Here is a 26,707-nt window from a genome sequence, read left to right as displayed (position 1 = left end):
CCTGACTATAATTAATAATGCATATTTCAAAATGATATGAAAATAGTTTTAAGTGTTTTCATTAACCTATTTAATTCTTATCTCAACCTTATGTTGAACACTATGATTTTTTCATTTTATGTCTGAGTAAACAGAAGCTGAAACATAGAGCCCCCATTGGCAAAGCTTAGGTGTGTCAGAAGCATTTGAAGCCCTAGGACCCTAAGCGTTTATACAGCTGCAAAAACTGAGCCTGTAGGCTTCAGGGCTGTTGATTCTGCATGGAGTGCTGAGGTAAACAGTCCCGGAATGATGGCCAGCACAGTTTCCTTAGGGACAACCACAGAAGGCACGAGAAGGGGAGGGTGGTCTTCAGAAGTCAACAGTAATGTAACAGAAAACACCAGGAAGAGCCTGCTCCCCTCTGCTTAGAATATCTTTTTCTCTTCACCACCACAATCATATCAGGCTGTGCCCTCCTCTCCGTGGAGCTCACCCTGACCCTTCTACTCCAAACAGCCATCCTCTTTCCCTAACTCCCATGAGTCACCTCTCTGGAAAGTTACTTTGTGACCCACTGAAGAGTCTGAACTCCATGACCTGAATGAAGCCTTGCTCCCTCCTCTCCCCACTACCCAGAATATCAAGTCAAAACAGGGGATAGACTAGAATTTGGCGACCCATAGCAAATACAGATGCCAGCACTAACAAAACGTCCAAAGCAATCCTACAAACTACAAGAGAAAGAGGCCCACATCCATAAGCAGTCTTTTCTGTTGTGGAATATCATTTTAAGATGTGTCACATTCAATTATGCAGTGGAATATTTGTTTAATGGTGCAAAGATGCATTACATTCTTTTAGGTTGCATTGGTTTACCTCTGTGAAGCTGTGTTGACTGTCTACCTGATTGGTCTAATAAAGAACTGAACAACCAATAGCTAGGCAGGAGAGAGAAATAGGCAGGGCCAACATACAGAGAGAATAAATAGGAGAAAGACAGAGAAGAGGGAGGAAAGATTAAAAAAAAGAGAAGGAGGTGAGGAGGATACCAGGGGCAGCCACAGAGCCACACAGTTAGACATGGAGGAAGAAATGAAGAAAGGTACATAGAATAGAGAAAGGTGAAAGGCCAGAAGCAAGAGACAGATGGGATAATTGGAGAAAAACCGGCTAGAAATAAGCCAAGCTAAGGCTAGACATTCATAAATGAGAATAAATCTCCATATATTTATTTGAGGGCTTGGTGGCAAACCCCTAAAGAGTAAAAAAAAAAAAAAAAATCAACTATACTTTTTTCACTAAAATTTTCAAGAAAATTTTGTATGATGCTAACCACAAAGTGATGCAGATTTAGAAATTGGGATTCTTTGTTTTCTAGTAACACTGCTACAAAGGAAACACTTCCCATGTTGTCTATGTATTATTTACTTACTCATTATTTCCTGTGTCCACCATCTTTTTATTATTAACTATAATGAAAGTGTAGGACTATTGCATGCCAGCAAAGCTTAGTGAACTGTTATTTCTTCTGGGTCATTTCAGTTTTGCCTTTCAACAGAAGTCACTACCTGAGGTACAGGTAGCTGTCCTCACTAATATGGCCTAAGGAAATTCAATGCAAGATTTAATAGGGAGGTTTCTTGTTTGATACAATCTAACTCTCAAATTTGAGAGAATCAAAAGGAAAGTTACTATAACAGGCATTTCTTGTAGTCGTGACTGACCCCCAAGGTAAAACTTAAAATAGTTGAATTTGGCCCTTAAAGTAGCTCTCATGGATACCCAGGTCAGAACAATACAGGCTGTTTGTTTCTACCCTAGGAAATATTGATTCTGACATTAGAATTGGACCCTCATTATTTAAATTTTTAAACAAACTTCCCCAGTGATTCTAGGATACACTGAAGTTAAAAAAAAAAACCACTGTGTTGGAGAAATACTTTATTTAATCATTGACCAACAGAATTTTCCGCTCTGAGACAGGGTTGTTCTGTGCAGCAGCTCTGACTGTCCTGGAACTCATTCTGTAGACTAGGCTGACCTTAAACTCAGAGAAATCTACCTGCCTCTCTCTGCCTCTGGAGTGCTGGGATTAAAGGCTTGTGCCACCACTGCCCTGAAGGGACATGGGCACACACTATAATTCTTATAGTCAAGGCTATTCCGTTTGTAAGAACCAAAAGCCTTAGAACTTCCCTAAAAAGCAAAAATGAAACAGGATTGGGGGAGAGCCTGATTTGAAGTTACAGCAGTACACCTGATGTTTTTAGAAGCTAGCAAACAAAATATGTCTAGATGTTTGGGAATCAGAAACACATCTGAGTTTCCTCTTGGTTCAGCGTGTTAGCTGTGGTCTTCACCACTCTACATCTGGAATGATCATTCAGTTCCCCCTCTATGAAACCCAGCTCAGTACTCAGTCTTAGAAGAGATATCCTCAGTGATTTTATCCAAGTTACCAAGAGACCTGCCATTCAATTGCTGCCTTCATGTGAGTACCTCAATTCTCAGCAGCATCTAGGAGTAGCACTTCCAACAAAGTCTCCCCTTGGAGAGGAAGGAGACAGTGGTTCCAGGAGGCAGAAGGTATTGATGGTCGGTTATGCCCTTAGATGAGCTTTGTGTGGTGTAGGGTGCAGGTTTGATTCTCCAAACCACTCAAAGTCAACTTTGGAGGGAACCCCTTCTCCTGGTTACCCACACATCCTTCTGTGTGCTGATCCAGACAGAGGATAGGAGGCTTTGAGTATAAAAGCCAATTATTTTCACCGTACAGCCTCAAGCAAGGAAGAAAGATGTTGTAAATTAGATAGAAATGCAGAAAGGGTAAATGAAGCCCTGGAGAGTATAGAGACCACAAAATTCTTCCTGCAGAATAGAAACTGGGAACAGAAAATGTCTCAGCATGAGCATATAGCTGAACCAGATAGATGTTGTACTTCAAACAAACCAAACACACATCTGTGTGTACTTGAATTCCTACCCAAATGCCTCAGCTAGGATTCCTATCCATCCCTGTCATAAGCAGTGTTGTTTAACAAACATAAACCAGCATACCAAGCATAAGCCAGAGCAAATAAAAAAAAACAAACAAAACCAATAAACGTGGATTTGGCAGATGGAATTTCAGCTCAACCTGCAACTCATATCCCACCTCCTTATTTTGTATCTAAACACTGCTTTAAAGTACTATTAATTTTCTTCACTGAACAGCCAAGCTACATTGCCATATATAAATCCTGCAGTATACATGGATATTCAGAATTTGTTATTAGCAAAGGTCTCAAAAAATGTGACTTTTTTTTCCATGTGAATTTTCTTTATCCTTTCAAAATGCTTTTACTTGGGTCGGTTTCATTTCCATACCTGCACAATCTCTGTGGGTGATACAATGTGATCCTTATTTATATTTAGAAATAGTTGCTTTTCAGACACCAAGAAACTCATGTTAATTAGGATTATATTTTTAGACTTTCAATGTACTTCCAATGAGCAAATAGAATAAATTAGTTTGAGTTCACTAGAATACTACATTTATTAAATATTTTAAAATTGAAAAGAATAAATTAATTATTTTCTACTTCCTTGGCTTTGGTCCCATTTTAATCTGATTCTAAATTAGATCGTAGCTTCCAGATTGTTTGACTCACTGAGTCAGCTAGTACAGCAGGCAGTTTGTAAGCTGTTTCCACTGGTATTGCTCAAGAAAGCCCGGAGTTAGAGGTAGAGCTAAATGTTGTGACCTCGATATGTCAATTTCAAATTTCAGATTTTATAAGACAAACAAATAATTTATATAAGATAATAAATCAATGGGATTAAATTCATACTAAAATGTAAGTAGAGTGTTCATATTTTAAGACCAACAACTTGAAAATGTTCCCTAAGAAAAGTCAGTACTAAATATTCCTGCCAATATCTTCATGTTGCTTCAAACAGAAGTTGCTACATAAAGATGAATTAGTTGGGATATTCAAATGGCAGGTTTTCAGTGATAAGAAATAAATATCCCCAAAGAAGTATGCCAGGAGTGATAGGATAATTGTCATTTAACCTTTCCAACTTAAAGTTAATTTGCTGATATAAACTCTGTTATGACTTTACTTTGAGACCTGATGAATAATAAGCCTATAAATGACAGCTCCACACATGGCTACAAGTTCTGCGGGGAGTGCACGTAATGCTAACTTCCAATGGCTGTCCAGGCACCTCATATGACATCTACTGGTGAACTGTTCTGGCATTTGACTGTATTCATCCTGGCACCTAATCAGCATGCCTCTGATTTGTTCATATATATAGTAAAAAGCACTGGAACTCTAGCGGAATTGTGGGAGTCTCCTGGTGTTACTGCTTGACTGCTTTCAGTTAATCTATAAGAGCCATAGGGCTTATTTGTAACGGAGATGCAACATGTAGTATTTGTGAGAGCATCTACCTCAAAGATGCTTCTTATCCCATGTGAAGAGGCGAGGTCAACAGTACCTGGAATAACTCCTGCCGTGTCCTCTATAATCAGTTTCTTCTTCTTCTTCATAAGTGTAGACTTCATGAATATTCAAGCCCAAGCCTTTAGAAATATGAGTTTTTAAAGAAAGACACTTAGAAGTTTACATGCACCTATATGTCTTGAAGAGAGAAAAATAGCTTTTTAGTAGAAAAACAAGGCAGTTTAGTAATTACTTATTGAATTGGCTTTCACAGATTAGGAATTAGGCTGACATGGTCATGATTCATTTCAGGCTGTGAAGAGTCCTGCCTTTTCCAAACTCCTCTTTTCTTCCCATTTCAAATTGCGAATTAGTCAAATCACGGACTGGGAAACAGCTGGTTCGCAATTCTGCAACTACTGTCACAGCGCACACCGGTCAGTGGAGTCGTTCCTGGAAGTGGCACTTCTATGAGCAGGTCGGAAGATGTGCGCCCTTTGAGCAGATGGATCACCCAGAGAAGGGACGGCAGGAAATCAGCCGTGTGTGTCTGGTTCTCCCTACCAAGTCATGGTATTAGCACTGCACAGACTCCCCAAAAGAGAGGTTGGGAAATGTCGTGACCGGCAAGGCGAAGCTTGTGGCTTTCCCTCTGTGTGGAAAAAAAAAATCACTTTTAGAAGTCCCCTATGCCCTGCCACATATGAACCCTCAGAATCAGGTTCTTGCAAGCTGTTTCCCTGCCAGACCTTGCCCTCATCCTTTCTGACCGTGTTTCTCCCATCTATTTCAGACGTGCGCATGCAACTCTTTCTCTCAGCCATGCGCACTGGAGCCTTGCCAGCCAGGCTTTGACTTCACTCCATTCTGAGCTCATCACCTCCATGAGACTCTGAACATCTGACTTAGCATCTGCTCTTCTTTCTCTTTTTCTTGACCGCCAGACGACTCCTGACTTTTGAAAACTGTTTTATTTCTTTTACAGTTGTACGAAAGTGTTTTCAATCAATAGAAGACGTACTTCAGGTTTTGAATTCTGGTCTTTTCCTGAACTAGTGACATAAACTTCCACGCTGCAGGAAGGGGCACTGAACTGGCCCTCCCTGTCAGCTGTGTGACCTGGAAGGGAAACCATCAACACTCAGCAGTGTGCTGTGCTGCTGGACTAGGGTTCAAGGGGGGTTGGGAGCAGTGAGCACCTTATAAGCTTCCTTTTAGCACCGGCTGTTATCCTGGCCTGAACACAAGCTCTGAACTGTGCTGTTCTTGAGACCAGTGTTCTGAGTAGTGGTTGCCAAATCCAGTGCCGGAATCTTTATTGGGAGAATAAGACCACAGTAATGCATCACTATTTCGGGAAATCTTCATGTAGAACTTATGAAAATTTTATGATAATCGCTATTGACATTAAAGTGAATACTAACTACGAGGACTCTTAAATCAATGGGTTGCTAAATTAAAAATTGGGGGATTTAAATGCCTGTTCCTTTGTACCAAGAATAAGCATATGCCTGTATGCAGACAGAGGTGTCTTACCACAGTTGTGAAGATCTCAGGATGCACCAGAGAAATTGAGCTTTGGTGCATCAAGCCATTGAGCTGGGCAGGCACCATCCCTGGCAGTTTGCTCTCAATAAACCAATTTGTATCCAATACTCGCATCCTAGAAGGGGCATTGAGAAATCAGGATCTAAGAAGCTGAGCCATGGTGGCTGATGACAGCTTTTGAACACAGCAAACTTCATCACAACAGATGATCAAGCAACCCACTTTATCCTCCTGTGATGCCAGGTGGTATAGAGCTTCCAGCTTCCTGGGCCTCTTTGAGTTACATTGTCCTTCTTCTGTGACCCAGAAACATCACCTGAAGGTCATCTGTCCTCCAGCCTTTAATACAGTCTTACATATAAATAACATCCCTTTTTGCCCTCCAGAGTATAAAGCATTAATAGAACAGGGCAGACTGAATTATTGGAGAGAGTTTTCCTAATATGTATTCCAGTATTCCTGGCTGATGGTGACGGCGTCTTGAGCTCCACTGCAGAGGGCATCTGTGCCCGCAGAACCTGTTTGTATGCACACGACATGGTGTTTGGGTCTTAATGCTGATGGAGTACAGCACATTAGGAACCCTGCAGCAGCCATCCACTCATTACCTCATCATCTGAAATGAAAAGAGGTCAAGATGGGGCCAAGGGATGGATAAATCCCTGTCATAGCGGCATACATCGGCAAGAAGAAAAGACAAGTGAACCTCATCAGTATAAATGGTGTTGTTAACCCCCTTGTTTATAGTACACACGTCTAATTACACCCATTACAATGTACTTGACTGCAGGGCAGGTTGCAGTTTTAGATGTGTTAAAAGGCGATGATGATTTACTCAATGTCTTTTCCCCTGTGGCTTGTTTAAGCATACTGCATGTTTGTTTTCTCCTGTTTACATGTTGGGTGAGTAAAGGACTTTGCTGTAATTGTGCAAAATCAAACGTTCTCTCAGGCTGAAAACTTTTCTTGTTGTCAATAGAACGATTCTGGGGCTCCACACAAACAGACATTCTGATTTAACTGTTTGGGCTGGAAGAAATGGAGATTTGGAAGGCATCTGAGACACAGCCAGGCTTGATGACTATGTGAATTGAGTAGACCTTGAGATCAGGCCTGGGAGGCTTGAGGAATGACAGAGACAGAAACCTAGCTCTAAGAATGCCCCTCTGCATAAGATAGACCCTTCAACTGTAGATGTTTTAGTAGCAGCGGTGTTGTCTTGTGGGACACCTAACTGTGGAAGTGGGGGTGTCTCTGACTCTTTCACCTGTCTTGGGACCCTTTTCCTCCGACTGGGTTGCCTTGCCCAGCCTTGATTTGAGGGATTGTGCCTACTCTTGTTTTGCCATGTTCATTTGATAGCCCTAGGAGGCCTGTTTTTGTCTAAAGGGAAACAGTGGAAGAATGGGTCTGAGGAGAGAGGAGATGAGGGGAGACTGAGGGAGGGTTAGCTGTGGTCAACATGTATTGTATAAAAGAGGAATGATTTTATTATAAAGCAGCCGTGGTCAGATATACGAAGTAGAAGAAAATGGAGAAAACTTATCTAAATTTAAAATTATTGTCTAGGCTTCAATAAGTGTATGACACCAAAGACAAAACATGTTTATTTGTCTTGACTCTTATTCCGAATAGATTATGCAAATATAAGGCTGAATTGCTCCCTCTGAAGTATCTGTCAAAGACTTACACAGAAGGCATTTTAAGTTCACCTGTTGTTTTTTTTTTCTTCTTTTCTTTCACGGTTGCAAGAAGCTTTAAATCCCATTTAATCAGGCATTCCTAACTGCTGTCCTGTGAATTAGCCAGGCCGTATTACCCACACAGGACAAGTAAGAAAATTGAAACTCTGAGATGTTAAGTGCACTGCCCAAGGTCATATAACAACTCAGTAATGAGCTGGGATTAAACACCGCAGTCTGGAGATTTTGTCTGTTGCCAGTTCCATTGAGTTTGAATTTCTATTGCAAAGCGAATGATGATTATAAACATTTAAGAGTATAGAATACATATTTTTCCAGGCAATGTTTCAAAGTGTGAGAAATAGATGTATGTGCTGGAGCCTTTTCCCAACATTCCTAGAAAGTTTGGCCAAAAAAGCTGGCAATCTTTTTAAATTCACCCGGATCTAGATAAGGTCTTTGACTTCCTGAAGATCTTCAAGGCTGTGGGTGCTTGAGCTAGCTGATCTGTATACATGGAGCCAAGATGAATAGGGAGGCACTGTATGGAAAACGTTTATCACTAGCACGTCTACTACCTGACATTTTTAAAAACTTCTTAGGCTTCCATTCTTCTTGAACAAAGGAACTTGTTTATCTAGTTGTACATCACGGAAGTTTCAGTTAAAGGAAAGTCCTGAATTCTAGTAACTACTGGAGTAACTGGAGTAACTGGTCCTAGGAGGTAGTTAATGCATGACTGATTATAAAATATGAATTCTTCCTAAAATATCACTGGAAACATGTTTTTGCTTCCAGATGGTTGGAGAGAGATTACCAGCATAGTTTTCTCTTAGAATGGTACACTGCCTCTATGAAACTGAGTGGGCTGAGAGGGAAGGGTTCAAGGCGATGTGCCTGGGGGAGCGACGGTGTCATGAAGCATGCTGCATCCTTGAGGTCTATCCACAGTGAGGACATTTGAGAGACAAGAGGGGTGTTATTTGGAAAACCAGCATACTGCAGGTGGCATTGCAATAAATATTCTGTTTTGCTAATATCCAACCATTTTGTTTTGCTTTGGTGTTGTATATCCGTTTGTCTCTGGGAGCCCTGCTCCATATGGCTTCATCTCCAACCCCAGGTCTCATATCGTCACCCCTGCTCTTATGCATGCTCATCACTTGCACTGGCCCGTTTAATCAGTTATAAACTTTGTATCTGTGCTTTACTCTAAAACTCTGACTGAATATTATCCAGCATCAGGTCTCAGCACTCACGGCATTTCATTCTGTGTGATGTACTCCAGTTGACCTAGATGCAAAATTCATTTTTACATACTTATTTCATCTGCTTTTGTTACCATTGTGCTGGGAAATGGTAGTATAGGTACCTACCTTGATTCTATAAATATCTCTTAGTGCTTGAAGCCCACTCACGTATTTTCTATGTTAAATATAATTCTTTAATTATTCTTTAATCTTTAAATTATCACCTTTTCTAAATGTTATGTCTTTCCTCTATAATTAATAATGTAAGCTTAATTATCCCTCATGAGTTAGTGATGACAGAATATGCATCAATCAAAAACTGAATTCAAGTGGATTGTTTTTTTAGCCATAATCATTCTTAAGTAATTGTTTATGTTTGCAAACGAGTATTTTAACTTATTCTTATTTTTCATGAGCCAAATGAGGTGGGAACTATCAGTCACATTACTGATGTTTGAATCTTCTGCAGATGTGTGGGCAGCTGAAGGACTGCTTGAAAGGAAACTGTGTTTAGAAATCTTCTCTCTGGAATGTTTCCTTTTAATGGAAAGATCATAGACTTTAATGTCTGTGCAAGGCAGTCTAATTGTAGAAAAGTGATTTCAAGAAAATGCTTCCTTCTTCTACTGTCCATTTCTTATCTGTAAAATGAGAACAATTATAATAATAATGATAGTGGTAATAGTAACAATCTCAGGAGTTATAACAATAAAATAAGGCAGTATACACAAAATGCTCAGAGTAGATCTGACATTACGCTGATGGTCAATTCTTGTAAGCCTTTTGTTTTATAAGCATAAATATTCTCCATGGATCTCCTATCTGAAAGACACCATATCTGCTTCCAAACCTATTTCCCATAAGTCATCCTTCTGTGTAGTCAGTGGGGAAGGAAGACTTTGTCTAGTACCATTTCATGGAAGTATCCCCGCTTTGCCTACTTTGTCTTGCCTGGCCTCACAGCATAGATGGGGGCTGCCAAAAGCTTTTGTTTTTCTTATTTTTCTTGAAATGATACAAATTCATCACCCTGAAACTGATTTCTAACATAGAGTGGTGTGATAATCTCTGTTATAGCACTGTTCTAGCTGTGCACACTGCCTGCCTTGTTTTTGCCGCAGGATCACTGTATCAAATCTGCTATTCATGACAGAGTCATAGAAAACCCGTCTGTAACAGGAGGAGCAGCAGGTTGCTTGTCTTGGCTGCCTGGCTAGCTCTGTCAGTAGAGCATGGGACTCTTAATCCCAGGGTCATGGGTTCGAGCCCCACGTTGGGCGCCAATCTGTAGTAAGGAGGAGTGGGCTGCCTCCTGCTGCCCTGCTAACTTAACCCCTGAAATAACTACATGGAAATTGTACTCAATTACTGCCTGGCCCATTATCTCTGGCCTCTTACTGGCTAACTCTCACATCCATGTGACTGTGGCTTACTGGCAAGGTTCTAACCTATGCCCATCTCAGACTGGAGATTCATGGCATCTTCCTCACTTCCTTTCTTCCCAGCATTTTGTTCTGTCTACTCTGCCCACCTAAAGGCTGCCCTATCAAAAGGCCAAGGCAGCTTCTTTATTCAACTAATGAAAGCAACACAAATACAGTAGGACCTCCTACACCACCGTTCAGAAATGCCTGCTCACTATGACCACCCAAGGAGAAAGGCACATGCACACAGAACTTAATGGATGTCCTACACATCCTGATATTGTTTCCATATCACAAACTCCTTATAAAGTTAACACCCTTCTGTGTGCACATTTCCCTTCATTTATATAAAGTGACATTGTTTTCCTCTCTATAAACATTTTACCTGTGTGATAATGAATGATTTTTATCATAGAATCCATCTTTTCCAACTCCTCCTGAATAACCACTGGACATCAGTATAACTCTTATACACAACATTTGAAGTATTTGATCTGGAGTTACACCATCAAGGCAGAGTGTGTGCAGCTGTATGTGTGTGTGTGTGTGTGTGTGTGTGTGTGTGTGTGCATGTGTGTGTGTTGTGTATGCATGGGAGTGGAAATGGAATTCATTAAGCTCTGCCATAGGTCTAGTTTTTATTGGGTGTTCTTTCTCTCTCTCTCTCTCTCTCTCTCTCTCTCTCTCTCTCTCTCTCTCTCCCCCACCCCCCTCTTGCTCTTGCTCTCTCTCTCTTCCTCCCTCCTTGCACTCCGAGTCAGTGCTTTCATTAAGGTTGTTTACAGGGTCATGCATGAAGAGGTTATAGACAGGAGCATGAGGAACTTACTCGTGACTATACTATGGAAGGAAATGTCTCTCTTCCACTGCAACTGCTTACTGCTATTAACTGTCTACACATTCCCAGGGAAGGGACAGGCTTCCTCAACCACTGCCTTCTTAATGTTTTATAGCAACATCACTCATTTCTTCTCATTATCCTTGATATTTATTTAAAGTCTCCTGAGATAATATGAGAATAGCATACATGCAAACCCACACTCATGTGTAAATTTTACCTAAGTAATAATTTTCAGAATAAGCACAATGCAGTTGGAATTGATTGGGAGTGGGTGGAGAGATTTCCTCCTAAAGGCATAATTATTTACAAAGGCTGTCTACACCCAAATGAGGATACTGTGATCTTGAAGCAGTATTTCTGCGGCAGTTTCTGCTATATGTCACTATTTCTATACTCCTTCACATGCTTCATGGGAGGGATGATCATATCCTTTGTTCTGCTTGATGGAATCCTCTCTTCTTGGAACTTGGCATTCCCTAGTAGTAAACAAGTCTGTCAGATGAACAACTGAGGAAAATTTAATGAAGAAGTATTTTGACCATAATATCATGAACTAATAAGGGAGAATGGTTTAGAGCCAGGCCAGTGACATTTGGGAGACTCGACATTGATAGTGGAGGATGCAGTTTAAAGTTAAGGCAACAACCAGAGACAAGTGCCAGCAGGGATCTGTACAAGGATGATGGCTTACAATAGGAGGGGTAGGGGCCAGAGACAAGTGACAGCAAGGATCAGGGAGGATGGTGGCTTATGATCGGAGGGAGAGGGGCAGCTCAGAGGAAGGCATCCAGTAGAGTAATTATTATGATCTCCTTCCTCTTGTCCCCTTTTTTTTTCTATCTGTGACCATCTTTCTATTAGTCAAGCTACAAATGATTCAGTGTAGAAGAGGAGCCGAGGGCATCCTTGCATGCTGAACCCCTCCCATGTATACTATACAGCAGATTATACAGGGACAACATGGGGTCTGGGGAACACATGGTGAGGATCCTATCCATCTCCACTTCTGGCTCAAGATCAGAACATGCACAAGTGTTATACTCTCCTTTCTTTCAGAAAATCTCACAACAGACAGGCACAGATTCAAAAATAACCAATTATTCTCAAGAATAAAAAGAAAGAATTGTCTCTAGGTAGGAGACCAAAACCCATTTGAAAGAAGAGAGTGTGGAAGTAAGAAACTGGGCACACACTATGTGGAGTCACGACCTAACTGTTGTAAAGTGCTGACAATTGAGAGGACAATCCACCAAGTTATGAGGACTGCAAGGCAGTAGAGACTGGGGAGATAGAAACCAAGAGTGAGGAGGAAGACTGGAAAGAACTATTGGTTATGGAGTAACTAAATTAACAACAGAGGCATATGAATATCTAAGCAATTAAAAAGAATTGAAAATTAGTGAAAGGTAAATCCCCATCAATTATAGCAGAAAGTCTTCATGTAACTTTAAAGGCCATGCATTGAGAAGTAATGACAGAAGCATATGATTTGGAAGTAGCCACAATTTGAATATGGAAACAGAACAGTTAAACATGTTTATTCTAAACTCAGTGGCAGTGGCACACGTCTGTAATCCCAGCACTCAGGAGATAGAAACAGATGGATCTCTGTGAGTTAGAGACCAGCCTGGTCTACAGAACAAATTCCAGTACAGGCTCAAAAGTTATAGAGAAACCGTGTCTCAAAAAAACCAAAAAAAAAGAGTTTCTTTTAAAAGAGTGAAGCAGAAGTAAGGAAGTTGTGGGTCAGTTGCTCTTCTCTGTAAGTTTTCTTGTATTGATGGTTTTTTAAAAATCCATGTGCACACATAATTGCCACAAACGCTCTTTTTCTTCTTTTGTTTTGCTCCATTTAGTTTACTGGCTTTCTAGAAATTAACTTATTAACCTGGTAAGCTCCATTACCTGTCCCATATCTACCGATTAATTCGCTTGTGTCCTGCACAACCTCCTTCTCCATTCTTTGTGCCTCTCCTAGGCTTGCCCCTCCCCTCAACTCCCCGCTCCCAGATGCACATACTCACTGAATGCCCAGTGACTTCCTCTGTAAATTCCTTGCACTTTTCCATCTCAGCCTTTTCTCAGACTTCTTCCTGACCTGAGATGGTTTTGTCCTTTGCACTTTAAACCTGTGCTGTCCATGAGCTACCTTAGATTTCTTAAGTAAAAAACAAATGCTATCTCTGCCCCTGGTCCTGCTCACACTGCAGGTGTTTTTGACTTCCAGGACTATATCCACCCTCTTCTCTTCCTGTTTCTATGTAAGTCCTGTAACACTAGAAGTTTAGTTGCAAACCCAATGTTAGTACTAAATCCTGAATATAGTAATTGAAATCATTCCTAACCCGGTAACGCAGTTGACAATTGTTGTTGCTTAGGATGATAGTGCACTGACATGTCCATGTCTGTCTGCTGTAGTGCCTACTAATTCTTCTCAGCAAAACTTGGAAATAAACAACATTCTGCCCCTGATGAGTTGTACTGTCTTTCCCAAACAGATTGAGTGTGAAGACTGAGTATCAGTCAATAATTCAGACACTATTAATTTTAAGAGAAGAGTTTCTACCTCCTAAAGCAGGCTGTAAGGAGAGATTTCAAACTGAAGTAGGAGTCACACAATGGAGCTCGAGGCCATTCAGCTGCTCTCCGAGCTACAGGAGGGAGTATGAGTCCCAGACCGTAATATGGTGTTTGCGTGCCACTTGAAGAGTAGGGCATCACTAACTTAAAATACATTGGGGTCTAGAGAGTTGACTCAACAACGAAGAGCACTTGCTGCTCTTGCAAAGGACCAGGGTTTGATAATAAGCACACACATAGCAACTCAGCTCTGTGCAACTCTAGATCTAGGATAAGATGTCATTTTTCTGCCCTTCCCAGGTATCAGAACTCATTTGGCTCATGGACACGCATGCAGGAAAACGCTCATACACATACACAAATAAAAATAGCATACATCTTCTTTTAAACGCTGTTTAAGTTAAAATGCATTAAGACAGAAGAAAGAAATGCTTGTATGTCAGAATGCCTAGATTTGAATAACATTTGGATTTAGTGCTACGTGTAGAGCTTCTCTCCCACAGGAGGGGGAGCGAGCACCAGTTCCCAGCATCTGTTGATCTTGTCTCTGCTGCGCTTACAAATCTGCTTAACTCTTACCCACTTTCCCTCCAGTTCCTGCCTGGATTTATCTGTGGTAATGTAACTAACAGGGACTATCATTTATTTCTTGTTTCCTTCAGGAAATACCACAGTCAAACAGTCTCGGTACAGGATTATCATCCAGGAAGCAGCCAATGGAGGGCAAGAGTGCCCAGACACCTTATTTGAAGAGAGAGAGTGTGAAGATGTCTCATTTTGTCCCACATATAGGTAATTAGTGACTTCTGAATTATCATTAGACCTGAGCATCATTGTACAATATTTTCTTTCATATATGGTTGCTTAGTGATTTTTTTGAAGTTGTAACATTTTATCCTTTCAAATATTCAGTAATCTTCTTCTCTTTACTAGAATGTATTCAGAAGGAATAAAGAGCATGAATACCTAATTAACAGAAGAGTGAAGCTGGGGCATGATTGGCTATAACTGAGCTACCAGAATGGCGCCTCTTCTGCAATCAGCTTTCTAGATAATGATCCTAAGAGAGACAGGATGAGCTTTTTATCTGGAATACACACACGTTACACATACACCCGCCTCTATACACACACACCTCTACACACATACACACAAGCACATATTACACGTCCTTACACATAGATACAGACACATGCAAACAGATACACACAATCATATACAAACACATATAAACACACACCCCTATACACACACATGCACACGCAAACATATATTACAAATACATACACACAGTTGCAAACACGTACGGACAGATACGCACAATCACTCACAAACACATATAAACATACACACAGACCTATACAAACCTGTACACAAAAACATACATCTATAGACACATACACACATAGAGACATTTAAAAACACACATAAATACACACAAACACATATATACACATGTAGACTTACACACATACACATCTACACAGCATACACAAAAACATACACATTTAAACATATACACATAAAAACACATAGACGTGGACATACAGACACATTCACATGCAGATATACATACAAAATCACACACATAGCACATACACATGTATAGAAAAATACACAAAATCATATACATACACATATGTACACCCAGACACACACACTTAGCACCCACAAACACCTTATAAACACACACACACATATATACACACAACACATACACATATATATCTATGCACACAAATACAGATACACACAGAGAAACATAGATGCACATACCCACATAGACATACACACATGTATACAAACGCACTCATAGACACACACATGCTTACACATAGACATGTGCCTGAAAACAAAACACAAATAAATACGAAAACTACCACACCATGAGGTACCATAGTAATATTGTTGTTCTCATCTTTGAATTTTGAATAACCATTAAAGAAATAAGCTGGGTATGGTAGCATGCGCTCATAACCTGGCTCTTGGGAGGATCATAAATTTGAGACCATCGAGACGTGTGTGTGTGTGTGTGTGTGTGTGTGTGTGTGAAGCAATAAATACTATGCATGTCTATTAACCAACTGGTTAACTGGATGATACGTTTCTATTGACATTTTTGCTTATTCCTGGTAAATTTCATCCACATATACAATATACAATGTATCTTTGGTGATACCTGTTCCCACACATCCTTCTTTTAATAAGAGGAAAAGGCTAACTTTTAAACTTTTTATGCTCCAGCTATCTTTAGAAATTGGTAACCACTGCTTATGAAACCATATCCAATTTTTTTCCCAAGGCTTAACCTTCCAGTCTTTTAGAATTTGAAAGTTTCAGATTCAATGATAACATTGCTTTTAAATAATCTTAGATTGAATGTAGTCACTGATTTATGATAATAGCTCATGGTTTAAAAATCATTTAGTTTTACCAACTCGCTCAAAAATGTACTTTACAAAATTATCTAATGTTTTATCCTGATAATTTTAGAAACTGTGTCTTACAGCTGTGAGGCTTAAGGGCTAATTTGTTCTGGAATCATGCAGTTTCATTGCTTTTCCAGAGTGCTCTTTTTAGGTACAGAGTAAGAGCCACTGAGGAGCCCAATCCCACGGCTCTGCCGTGCATTGGTCCGTTATTCCGGTTTGATGGACAGTTTGGGGAGGATGTAGCTAAACACTGGGATCAGGCCCAGTCTGCTCTTCCCCCAAACCATGGAGCCATTGTGGAATCACTGTCAGTAATCACCCTCTTGTGCTATGGGTAAATATTGAAACTTCTGTGTCCAGAAAAATCACTCTTGGGGAAAGTAGCCAAGTGAAGAACTTAGCCAAATCAAATATTATCAGACATTTTAGGAAAGCCAGGGCCATTATAATCAGTGGAGATCTCAGAAACCTTGATGGACCATTCGATTTTCCTCTGTCCTTGCTGTTTGATAGCTCTTCAATTTAACCCATGTGTGAACTGTTTTTTTATTTATCTCCTGCCCTTTTCCCAGAAATCACTTCTGCTGTATCCAGATTCCATTTCTTGATAGACACTTCAAACTGTGTCCAAGTTAACACAATGACCTGACCATTGAACAAGGTCTTATAATGTTGATCACTGAAGTTCTAGTTAGATTTTACTTCCCCTACACTGGTATTCTGGATGAAGTTATCCTAAAAAAACAAGTTTAGGTGTTTTTTTTTTATTGCTATTTTTTGGTTCATTCTTTTAACTGCATTGAGGCCACATATTCACATTTTCCAAATCAGAACAGAATTGAAAGGCCCACTTATGTTATCCCGCATCATCCAGCATGTTAAATTAGATGCTAAAGAAGAAAACAGTATGAAGACATAATCTTCACACAGAATCGACAGTGTCATGCAACCAAGAGCCAATGGTCCAGTCTCAGGCTGTCGCTTACTCTGACTTAATTCTAGTTTATCATCTCAAACATCTGAAAACTCCTTCCATCCCTTTCCATCTACACAGCAAGATAAACTAGAGTGAATACCCTGGTTTCATGATGGTCTGAGAAGTCTTAGTAAACTTAGCTTAAGGAATCTACATGATTAACACATCATGATTCTAAAGGTGTACAGGAGTCTATCACCACCTCAGCTGTTGTGGATGGGACCATGTTGAAGGACTCTATGCATAAACAAAGTGGATTTATTGCTGTGGAAACTAATTGCTGGTTATTTGATCATGGCATGCTCTCTATTTATCTGTTTCCTGATTCTAACCAAACTCTCCAGCCACTATCATAAAGGAAGCCACTCAAAGGTGAACAGTGCTATTTCTCTTTCCTGGACACACATTTTAAGGAGCTTGTGAGATGAGGGTCTGTGGGTAAAGCAGCTCCTGTCAGAGCAAAGGTCTTGACTCATATGAAATAGATCATAAAAGCACACTAACTAGAAAAAGAAGGACCATGGTTAGACTATGACCTTGAGTTTTCTGGAATACTGTATAGAAATCATTTTAAGAACAGAATCTATCCTCTGTGTGCCAAAAACTTTTATTAACTTTTATTAAAGTTACTTTTATTAACCTGAGGAAGGTAAACAGAGAGAAGTCAGTTGACTTCAGGGACCATTTCCTCAGAGAAAAGCAAGTCCTGATAGCTCATCAGATAACATCCATTCCTCTTCCCTATGATGAGCTTTTGGATAAGGTTGGTCCCTAGAGTCGCCTTTTACACTTCGCTCCATGACTGACAGAAATGGTAGAGTCAAGTCTGAATCCTAAAAGTGCCATATGTAAAAAGAAAACAAAACCACAAGAGAATGGATGAGAAACTTGCACTCCAAGCCTTCAAATGTTCAGACTATGAATCTCCAATGTTCTGGTGTAACACAGGATTGCTCCCTTATCTTCTGCACATTTAATTTTAAGCATATTTTAAGCTTCTCCTTCATGATTTTTTTTTGTATGAGCTAAGATTTGTACAAGAAATGTTCAAAATCCCTAAAGTAGAATCACGACTTTAATCATGAACCTGGGTGAAGAGTGAAGTCAAAAGTCAACTCTTACCATTCTCAACACTTGCTAGGGTTGGGTTTTATTTTATTTATTTATTGCAAGACACGATATACATATGTATGTATATATGTCTGTCTATACAGGTCTTGGCAGAGTTTTATGTTTTATGCCGATCAGTTCTATCCCATTAGCCACCGCTGTCCCACCAGCCACTCTCCCAAATAACCATACAGAGATTTACTATTAAGTATAAATGCTCAGCCAATAGATTAGTCTCAATTTTAGCTAGCTCTTATAATTTAAATTAGGTCATTTTAATTAATCTATATGCTTCCCTGAGGCTCTTTTACTTCATGTACATACTTCCCATCCTTCTTACTCTGTATTTCATGGCTTCTCTTCAGACTTTTCCCTTCTTCTCCCTGGCATGCTCATTGCCTCAAAAATCCTGCCTAGTCATCAGCCATTCAATTCTTTATTAACAAGGAGAGCAACCCATCTTTACAATGTACAGAAAGAATACTCCATAGCATATATATATATATATGTGTGTGTGTGTTTGTGTGTGTATGTATATATATATATATATATATATATATATAACCTTTTAAATACATACATATATGTATTAAATTCTTGACTACTTAGGATTTGACAACCTGACATGAGAATCAACAATGATTCTATCTTTTAGCAACCATTAACTGTCTTTAATTTATCGTATAGGATTGGGACACTGTGAGATGTCTTATATTTATATTGGCATGCCAAGTCACATTGTCATTATGAAGGTCTTGGTGAGACTAACAATGTTTTTGAGATTTCGTGGTTGCCTCTTCCCTATCGTATACAGAAGTCATTATCTCAATGCAGATGTCCTTATCCTCTGGCTCTTTGAATCCTTGGTCTCTACTTTCATGTTTCCTGAACCTTAGGTGTAGAGGTGACACTGTAAATGTATCTGTTGGGGTTGGGAAGCCCATGTTTTTTTTCGTATTTTGAACTATTGTAGATTTCTCCAATAGTATCAATAGTCTCAGTTACTACAGAATAACTCCCCTTTAATGAAGGGTGAGAACTATGTTTACCCAAGGTATAAAGATATGCTTTTAGAATGCAGTTATAAATTATACTGGCTTAGAAAACTAGGATCTTCTTTCAGGTCCATGATCCTAAAGCCATGGATAATTGGCAAGGTTTACAGTACCGGGAATGATTTCCTTCAAATTCAGGCTAACTTAGTCTTGGTCTTTTTATTTCTGAATGTATTGCAAGTCTTCCCCTGTGTATGAGTCGTGGTAAACCTTTTGTTGTGTTCTTTCTTATTGTCACAGGTGGAAACTGCAGAAATGGAGCCCTTGTATCTTGGCTCCAGAGTCTGTCAGGCAGGGGAGAACGGGCACCAGTGAGGCATGTGGGAAGGGGCTGCAGACAAGAGGTAAGCCAAGTTTGAAATCGCTCCCTCTTCCTGTGTGCTTTAAAGTCATATTACTCTGTACTTGGTTGTTGAGTCTTATATTTGGGCAAGTTCTGATATTTCTAGATTAAGCTCTGTATGTTTATCACTAAATTCACTCTTGGCAGTAGTAAGTGTTGTTAGGTAAATATCATCATTTAACCATAACCTTTTACTATACCTCAGTACTAAAGCAAAACAATAAATGAATATATCTCAGTCATAACTGACCTCCAGTCCATATTTGAATGTATGTTGGATATCGGCCAAGATGTTGAGGCGATGCCAAAATCACATCTAGAAGTACACATTACATTTTGTTTACATTGCATGTTTATGTTATGATTTAATAAATGAATGGAAACATAGCTGGTTAAATTGATTAATCTTTATGACCCTGTCTTAAGCACAATTGTGTGTGTGTGTTTAACATGCAAGGGAACTTCTAAAAGGCATTGAGGTAGGCTTTTGTGTCTGGAATAGAGGGTGATTTATTATGGTCCTCTAGGAAAGGCAGGAGATCTCTGAAAAGCAGCCATGGCCAACTGCTCCCTTTGCTGCCTCATTTCTAATACAGTTGCTCTCTCTGTGAGGCTTGTTAGGCGGTACTGAAAACACAGTAACTTTCTCATTCCCTTTCTCCCTGCTTTTGCTGGAGTTTGTTGAGTTTTTATTCGGTCACAGGACAAGAGAGGTTGTGGCATTGGGAAACAGGTGGAAGATAAAGGAGATGTGGGCTAAACTGAAACCCAGAGGACCTGAGGAACATCAAAGCAGTGATGTACAGCGCCCAGTTCTCTTCCTTCATCTGCTTTAGCTGCCTGGCTGGGTAGCATCAACGTACTCCTGACTTCAAGCTCTGCTCAACCACAACTAAACAAGATTGGGTTTCTTTTTCTGACCCACAGATAATGACATTTAGGAATTAATATTGCTAGATGTTACACATTGAATATTTTCTTGACTGTCCAGCAGACAATAATCTTAAAAACTCTCTTAAGTATTAGTATTATATAATTGATAAAAAATAATGAGTCACTGAGTTTTGGAAAAGACCTCCAGTAGGAGAGAAAACAAACAAGACAGCAATGAGTAGGAAGGAATAAAACAAAATCAGTATAGGAAGTTGAACACCAAAGTTCTAAGAATTCAAGAAAAATAAAACAAATATATGAAAAATTATCAAATAAGGAACCCAAGAGAATTGCCAATTTGAGAACCTGTCCATCTCTTGTTTGAACAAGGTCAACATGATTGAAAATGACTTACATCAGGCCCATCATTGTGAAATTCGGAGACTTAAGAGAATAATTTAGTCTCTAGCTTTCTGAAGTGAGTTACAAGCCTATCTCCCAAACACAGGCTTTCTCAGCATCAGCTTTGGAGAGTAAAAGGGAACAAAGCAATCCTTAAAGCACTGAAGAACAGGGTCTGAGTCTACATCATAATATCACCCAATGGCAGGGAGAGATGAAGATATCTGTAGAAAACAAAATCCCCTAACATTTACCTAAATGCATCCCATCTCCAGAGACATCCAGAAGATGTGTTTCACAAAATATGACTTAACTAAGAAAACTGGAAATTCCTGGAAGAGAGGACATACTCTCTGTTAGAGAGAAGGGGGAGTGGGGAAATCCAAGACCAAAGTAGTCTGAACCCCCGGCAATATGCTGTAATGAAGACACTAACCTGCTACTTCTATTGCAACTAGTGCTAATACTTTGACTCAGACGCTCCTATTCCACCACTGCAAGCAGTCTTGTCTGTGAGAATTCTCTGTGACTTACCGTGACACAAAGTGTCCTTGTCAAAGGTTTGTCCATGTGTGTTACATCCATTGTGATGGAGGCTGTATGTGTGGAAAGTCATCTTCTCTCTCACTCTCTGGATCCTCTGTAGCTCCGAGGATCTTAGCCCATACAGCAGATCCTCGAGTCCTGCTTCCTTATTGTCATCCTATACTGCTTAAGAATGCAGGCAACCTTGCTGAGACCTCCTGCCTGGCAGCTTTGATTCTACAGTTCAGTCCTAAACACTGGAACTAGCTTTGCAGTCTTTTCTTCTAGTGTGAAACTTTTGAGAGTGTCTAGAGCTTAAGCTGTCTTAAGTGTCTGGTCTTTAAGCTGTGGGTCACGACCATTTTGGGGGTCAAATGACCCTTTCACAGAAATCAAATTTCAGATACCCTGCAAATCATATATTTACATTACAATTTGTAACAGTAGCAGGATTATAGTTATGAAGTAGCATCGAAATAATTTTAAGATTGAGAGTCATCACAGCATGAGGAACTGTGTTGAAGTCTCTCAGCATTAGAAAGGTTGAGAACCACTACTCAAGAGTAAGGTATCTGTTCACCTGTGGTCAGGGAAGCTGTGAAAGACGAAACCTGGATGTTGGTGAGCAGTGAGAGAAACCCTAAGAGGAGAGAACTCTAGTCCTTCCTACTGGGCAAATCCATGACTTTAGATTCTTTTGGACTTTGTTGAACTAACTCAACAATAAACTTAGAAGATAAATATCTTAACCACTGTTTCTATGTTTCGTTAATTCATTTTTGGTATTTTTAATGATTATAACTCTAGAGATATAAAAGTTTATTGGTTTATTTTATTGTACTTATGTTGCTAAACTGTCTATTTGGTGCACAGTTAAATTTCTTTTATGTATTTCTCTTCTAATCAAGGAAAAACAAAGAAAGGGAGCAGGCAGAATTGCAGTTATAGCAAAATGCCTGTATTTTCATCAGGACAGAAAGATTTGGGGTTCCACTGTCAGAGGTACCCTGTCCTTCACAGAGAGCCAGGCATTTTTCTACCCCGCTAATTGTGCTTAATTTGAATAAAGAAAGAATATGGGTTCATCTTTTGTGACAAATGATGACACAGAAGAAAGAAATATGTATTCTCTTACTTTTAAAAATAAATAACTTTGCTTAAAGTGGTAAGCATTTTAGTAATACAAAGAAAAAATATAAGAATTCTATAATTCCTAAAAGTATGAAATTATCTGTGGAATAATTTTAATTTTGCAACCCATAGTAACTCTTTAAAACTGCCTTAAATGACACCCAGACTTTTTCTTTTTTGATAGTACCCTCTTTATCTGGTGTCAAAGGCCCCCTGTTATCAGAAGGACAACATTGGCACTGTAACAGAGATGAAGTAAGGACAGAGGATTATGTTCTGTGTCTTAGATGTTCTTTACATCTTGGTGTGCCTTCATTCTTTCTCAGTTTACTTTTACTGAATAATGTTTATGAGAATTGCAGAAGGCAGGTCTCTAATCATCAAATCCTTCTGTTCTTTATGAATTTGTTCCCATCACAATGAGAAGCACAAGCTTCTCACCCAGTAATTTAAGGGAATTTGTATGCTTTGCCTTTAAAGACGCTCCCTAAAAATTACTGTGTTTTTCTACTTTTAAAAATGCAAGAAATTATCCAGTATAGGACTAATTCTGGATTCCCTTTAATTTTAAAGAAAGGTTGGAGTAAAACATTGTAGGAAAAGTTGAAGGAACAGTAAGCTCTAAAATTTCAAATGTATGGCAGTAATAATACTTGGTTTCCAAAGATGGAAATATATATCCTGCATGCTTTATGTCTATTATTTTGGTAAGGTAAGCTTGATGTCATAACTTTTCATAATCAAATTTTTTCTAAAGTCTTTAATTCATGATTGAAAAAGTAAAATTTGATTTATCCAATTTCACAAACTCATACAAATAATATGTTGTAAAGTATATATTCATAAAGCACCAAAATTAATCAATAAATTATACAAGCTGGATTCAGAACAAACTACTCATATTGTAAATCTGAGTACTTTAATTCTCTAATAATTTTGTCTTGAGTGACATTGCCTTCATAGAAAGAAGGGGAGATAAAGATCACCACTTACCATTAGCTTATCAACCATCAGTCTAAAAAACACATATAAATACAGGACAAATACAATATACAGTCTGAAATAAGACATCATAGCTTGTCAACCAGATGTCAATACTAAACTGTCAGTCTGAGTCTGGCAGTGTGACAGGATAGCTCAGAAAAAAGTCAACTGAGGAAAAAAAAAAGCATCTTGGATCCCTTTTTTGTGGATTTATAGGAGGGTGCTGCCACCTTGTACAGCTTTGAGTCCTGGAAACCTCATTGGGGTAATACACAGTGTAGAATGGACAGACACACAAACAGCACAGAAAATCATGGCCTTCTCTGGCAGAGAATCACTCTGGAAACCCAGAGCATTTATTTTGTGAATCTGAGTAGAGGAAATTGATTTATTGTAGACAACCAAAGAAGGATGTGTGCTAGTTCACCTACGTTGGAGGTCTCTGTAGGAAAGCAGACTCAGGCTGTTAATACACAGGAGAATGTTGAAGGAGGCTGTTTGGCTACTTGTTCATTTCCTGGCCACTCAGACCCCCAAAATAATCACACCGAAACCATATTAATTAAATCACTGCTTGGCCCAATAGCTCTAGCTTCTTATTGGCCAACTCTTACATATTAATTTAACCCATTTCTATTAATCTGTGTATCACAACATGACTGTGGCTTACCAGCTAAAGTTCCAGCAGCTGTCTCTGGCAGGGCTACATGGCTTCTCTTTGACTCCACCCTTTTTTCTCCCAGCATTCAGTTTAGTTTTCCCTTCCTACCTAAGTTTTGTCCTGCTATAGGTCCAAAACAGTTTTTTTTATTCATTAATGGTAATCACAGCATACAGAGGGGACTCCCACATCAGGAGAATGCCATGGTCTTTAAGTTCTGCACACAATGTTAGCATTTGTACACAGACCAGAGAAAGCTTTACCAATTCCATGTGTCTGAGGCATTGTGGTCTTTGAAATGGTCCACGCTTATATCCACAACACATTCACTCAGGGCTTCGCCTGGTCCTTACTCATTAACTCAAGTCTTTATCTGCTTTCCACAGAAGGAAGGGTATGATTCCACTTACCAGATCAATATACTGGGGTATCTGGTGTAAATAATAAGCAAATACTTCTCTAGCATACTAGTGTCAGTATCTTTCATGAAGTTGAATGGAATTACTATGTTAATCCCCTAGGAAAAAGTGATTGGGTTTCAGTATTTGCTTTATTAAAGAATGCTCATAGGCCAGGCATGGCCATACTGTCTGCTCAGGAGGATGAAGTAGAATGAGCCCAAGTTCAAAACCACCCTTTCCTACAAAGTAAGGCCTTTCTAATGGAAACAAAGCACCAACAACATAAAGGTAGCAAGGCCAGAATGTTCAATTGGAGTGTATAATGTTCTTTATCAATTCACTCCATGTCTTAGTTCCAGGCACCAAAAGATTAATTAAAATTATCATAAAAAGAGTTTAAGAGTCATTTTAATATGTATTTATTTTTATTTTATGTTGTATGAGTGCTTTGCCTGTATGTGTATCTCTGCACCATCTGTGTGTCTGGTGCCAGGGAGGCCAGAAGAGGAAGTTGAATCTCCTAGAACTGAAGTTATGAACCACCAAAAGCCACCATGGGCTTATGGGTTGTGAGAACCAAACCTGGGTCCTCTGTAAGAGCAACAAGTGCTCTTAACCACAGCCCTAAAGAATCAGTTATTGGAAACATCTCGATCTTAAATATAATTGCTGAAAGTGTGAAAACAAGAATGAGCAGGTTAGGCCGTAGAAATTGAATTGACAGTGTAGGACAGCTCTCAGAATTAAGCTCTCCTGGGAGGATAACAAGAGGGTGGGCTTGATAGTCCCATAGGCATTGCTTTGGCGGGGGAGTCCTCAGTTCACAGCCAAGACTGCATTTTAATAGAAGTGAGCTACAGCTCTTGGAGGCATGTTTCAATTCCTTTATGTGTTTCAGGGCAGGATTATCTCTGTGGCTTTTGTGGTTTGCTGCAGGTAAAATATGCATATTTTAGAACTCGGTGATAAACTAAATATAAATATTAAAGGAGATTGGCAGCCTAAGGCAGAATGCTTTAGTTACACAGTGTTAACTAACTGTTGCTTCAGTATCATCTCCTTTCACTAGCCTCTCTGCTTTTAATATAATAAGCAGTGATTCCAAGGGCACAGTAACCCTTCCGCCACATCCACTTCACTCATATCCTCGGAAGATGTTCTACTAATGAAATGGAAGCTTCTGGTGAGGATGGATAAAGGAATCTTCAATTGCTGAATGCAATCATTTGCAAAACTCTTGAGTTTCTCTCCAAGTCATAATATTCCCAGTTACAGAACTATGTTCCCTTCAGGAATGCTGATATAAATTTCAAAATTGACAGGAAGCCGTGTACATGTAATAGGATTACATGTCTTTTGTGCAGAGCCAAATCCCATCTCTTCAAATAGAAGTGCATCCCCTGACTTTCCTTCGCACTGGTGTAACTGAGGTTGAGCCATTTGTTTCTGTTTATCCAGAGATCTCTCTCAGGACTGTAGCAGAAGGAGATAGATCTGTGCATAGCTGTGTGCCTTTCCAAATGAAAACCGAACCCTGATGCTCCTTTCAGGTAGAAGCAACTGAACAAGAAGCTCACAATTGTGCCAGTGGCTGTAAATCTACCCTGGTGCATCAAGCCTAAATTCTGCTGAGACTCTGAGAGGTGCAAGCCGCAAAACAATGTATTTGAAGGCCAGCCACACTATAAAGAAGTCACTTGGCTAGTAAAACAAAAACTATATAACCCCATTTTAATCCCGGAGTATGGAAAGTGAGAATTAAAGGACTCCTGGAGTCATTTAAGTCAACAAGCACCTCAAGTCATCTGTTTTCTGGAAGGATCTGAAAAATAAGAACTGAAAGTAGGAAGGATGGAGCTCATGGAGCCTTTGAACTTATGCCAGGAAAGAATTTGGGAGCTCGCACTAGAATAGTAATATACCGAGGATGGATTAGAAGGAGCACAGATAAAAGGCATTTAAGAAAAAGAAATCGATGCCATCCAGTAGCTCATCTCACACACCGAGAGAAGCATCAGAGTGAGTTGAAAGCACTCAGTACAGACCAATGAGGACTGGACAATGCAGACAAAAAAAG

At 39.5% G+C, this 26,707-nt stretch overlaps 1 protein-coding gene across 1 annotated transcript in view; it reads left to right on the top strand.

Moving 5' to 3' along the window:
* Thsd7b (thrombospondin type 1 domain containing 7B) overlaps nucleotides 1–26,707 on the top strand; it is an 878,050-nt gene that overhangs the window by 517,848 nt on the left and 333,495 nt on the right. Inside the window, exons 11-12 of the mRNA XM_048430634.3 lie at nucleotides 14,400–14,529; nucleotides 19,551–19,654. Coding sequence (XP_048286591.3) covers nucleotides 14,400–14,529; nucleotides 19,551–19,654 — 234 coding nt within the window. The remainder of the gene's footprint in view (nucleotides 1–14,399; nucleotides 14,530–19,550; nucleotides 19,655–26,707) is intronic.

This window comes from Myodes glareolus, chromosome 5 (genome assembly GCF_982192425.1).
Source record: "Myodes glareolus chromosome 5, mMyoGla1.1, whole genome shotgun sequence".
In the NCBI taxonomy this organism is placed as follows: domain Eukaryota; kingdom Metazoa; phylum Chordata; class Mammalia; order Rodentia; family Cricetidae; genus Myodes; species Myodes glareolus.
The sequence above is the reverse complement of the archived record's forward strand: the minus strand, read 5'-3'. Positions and strand labels throughout refer to the sequence as shown.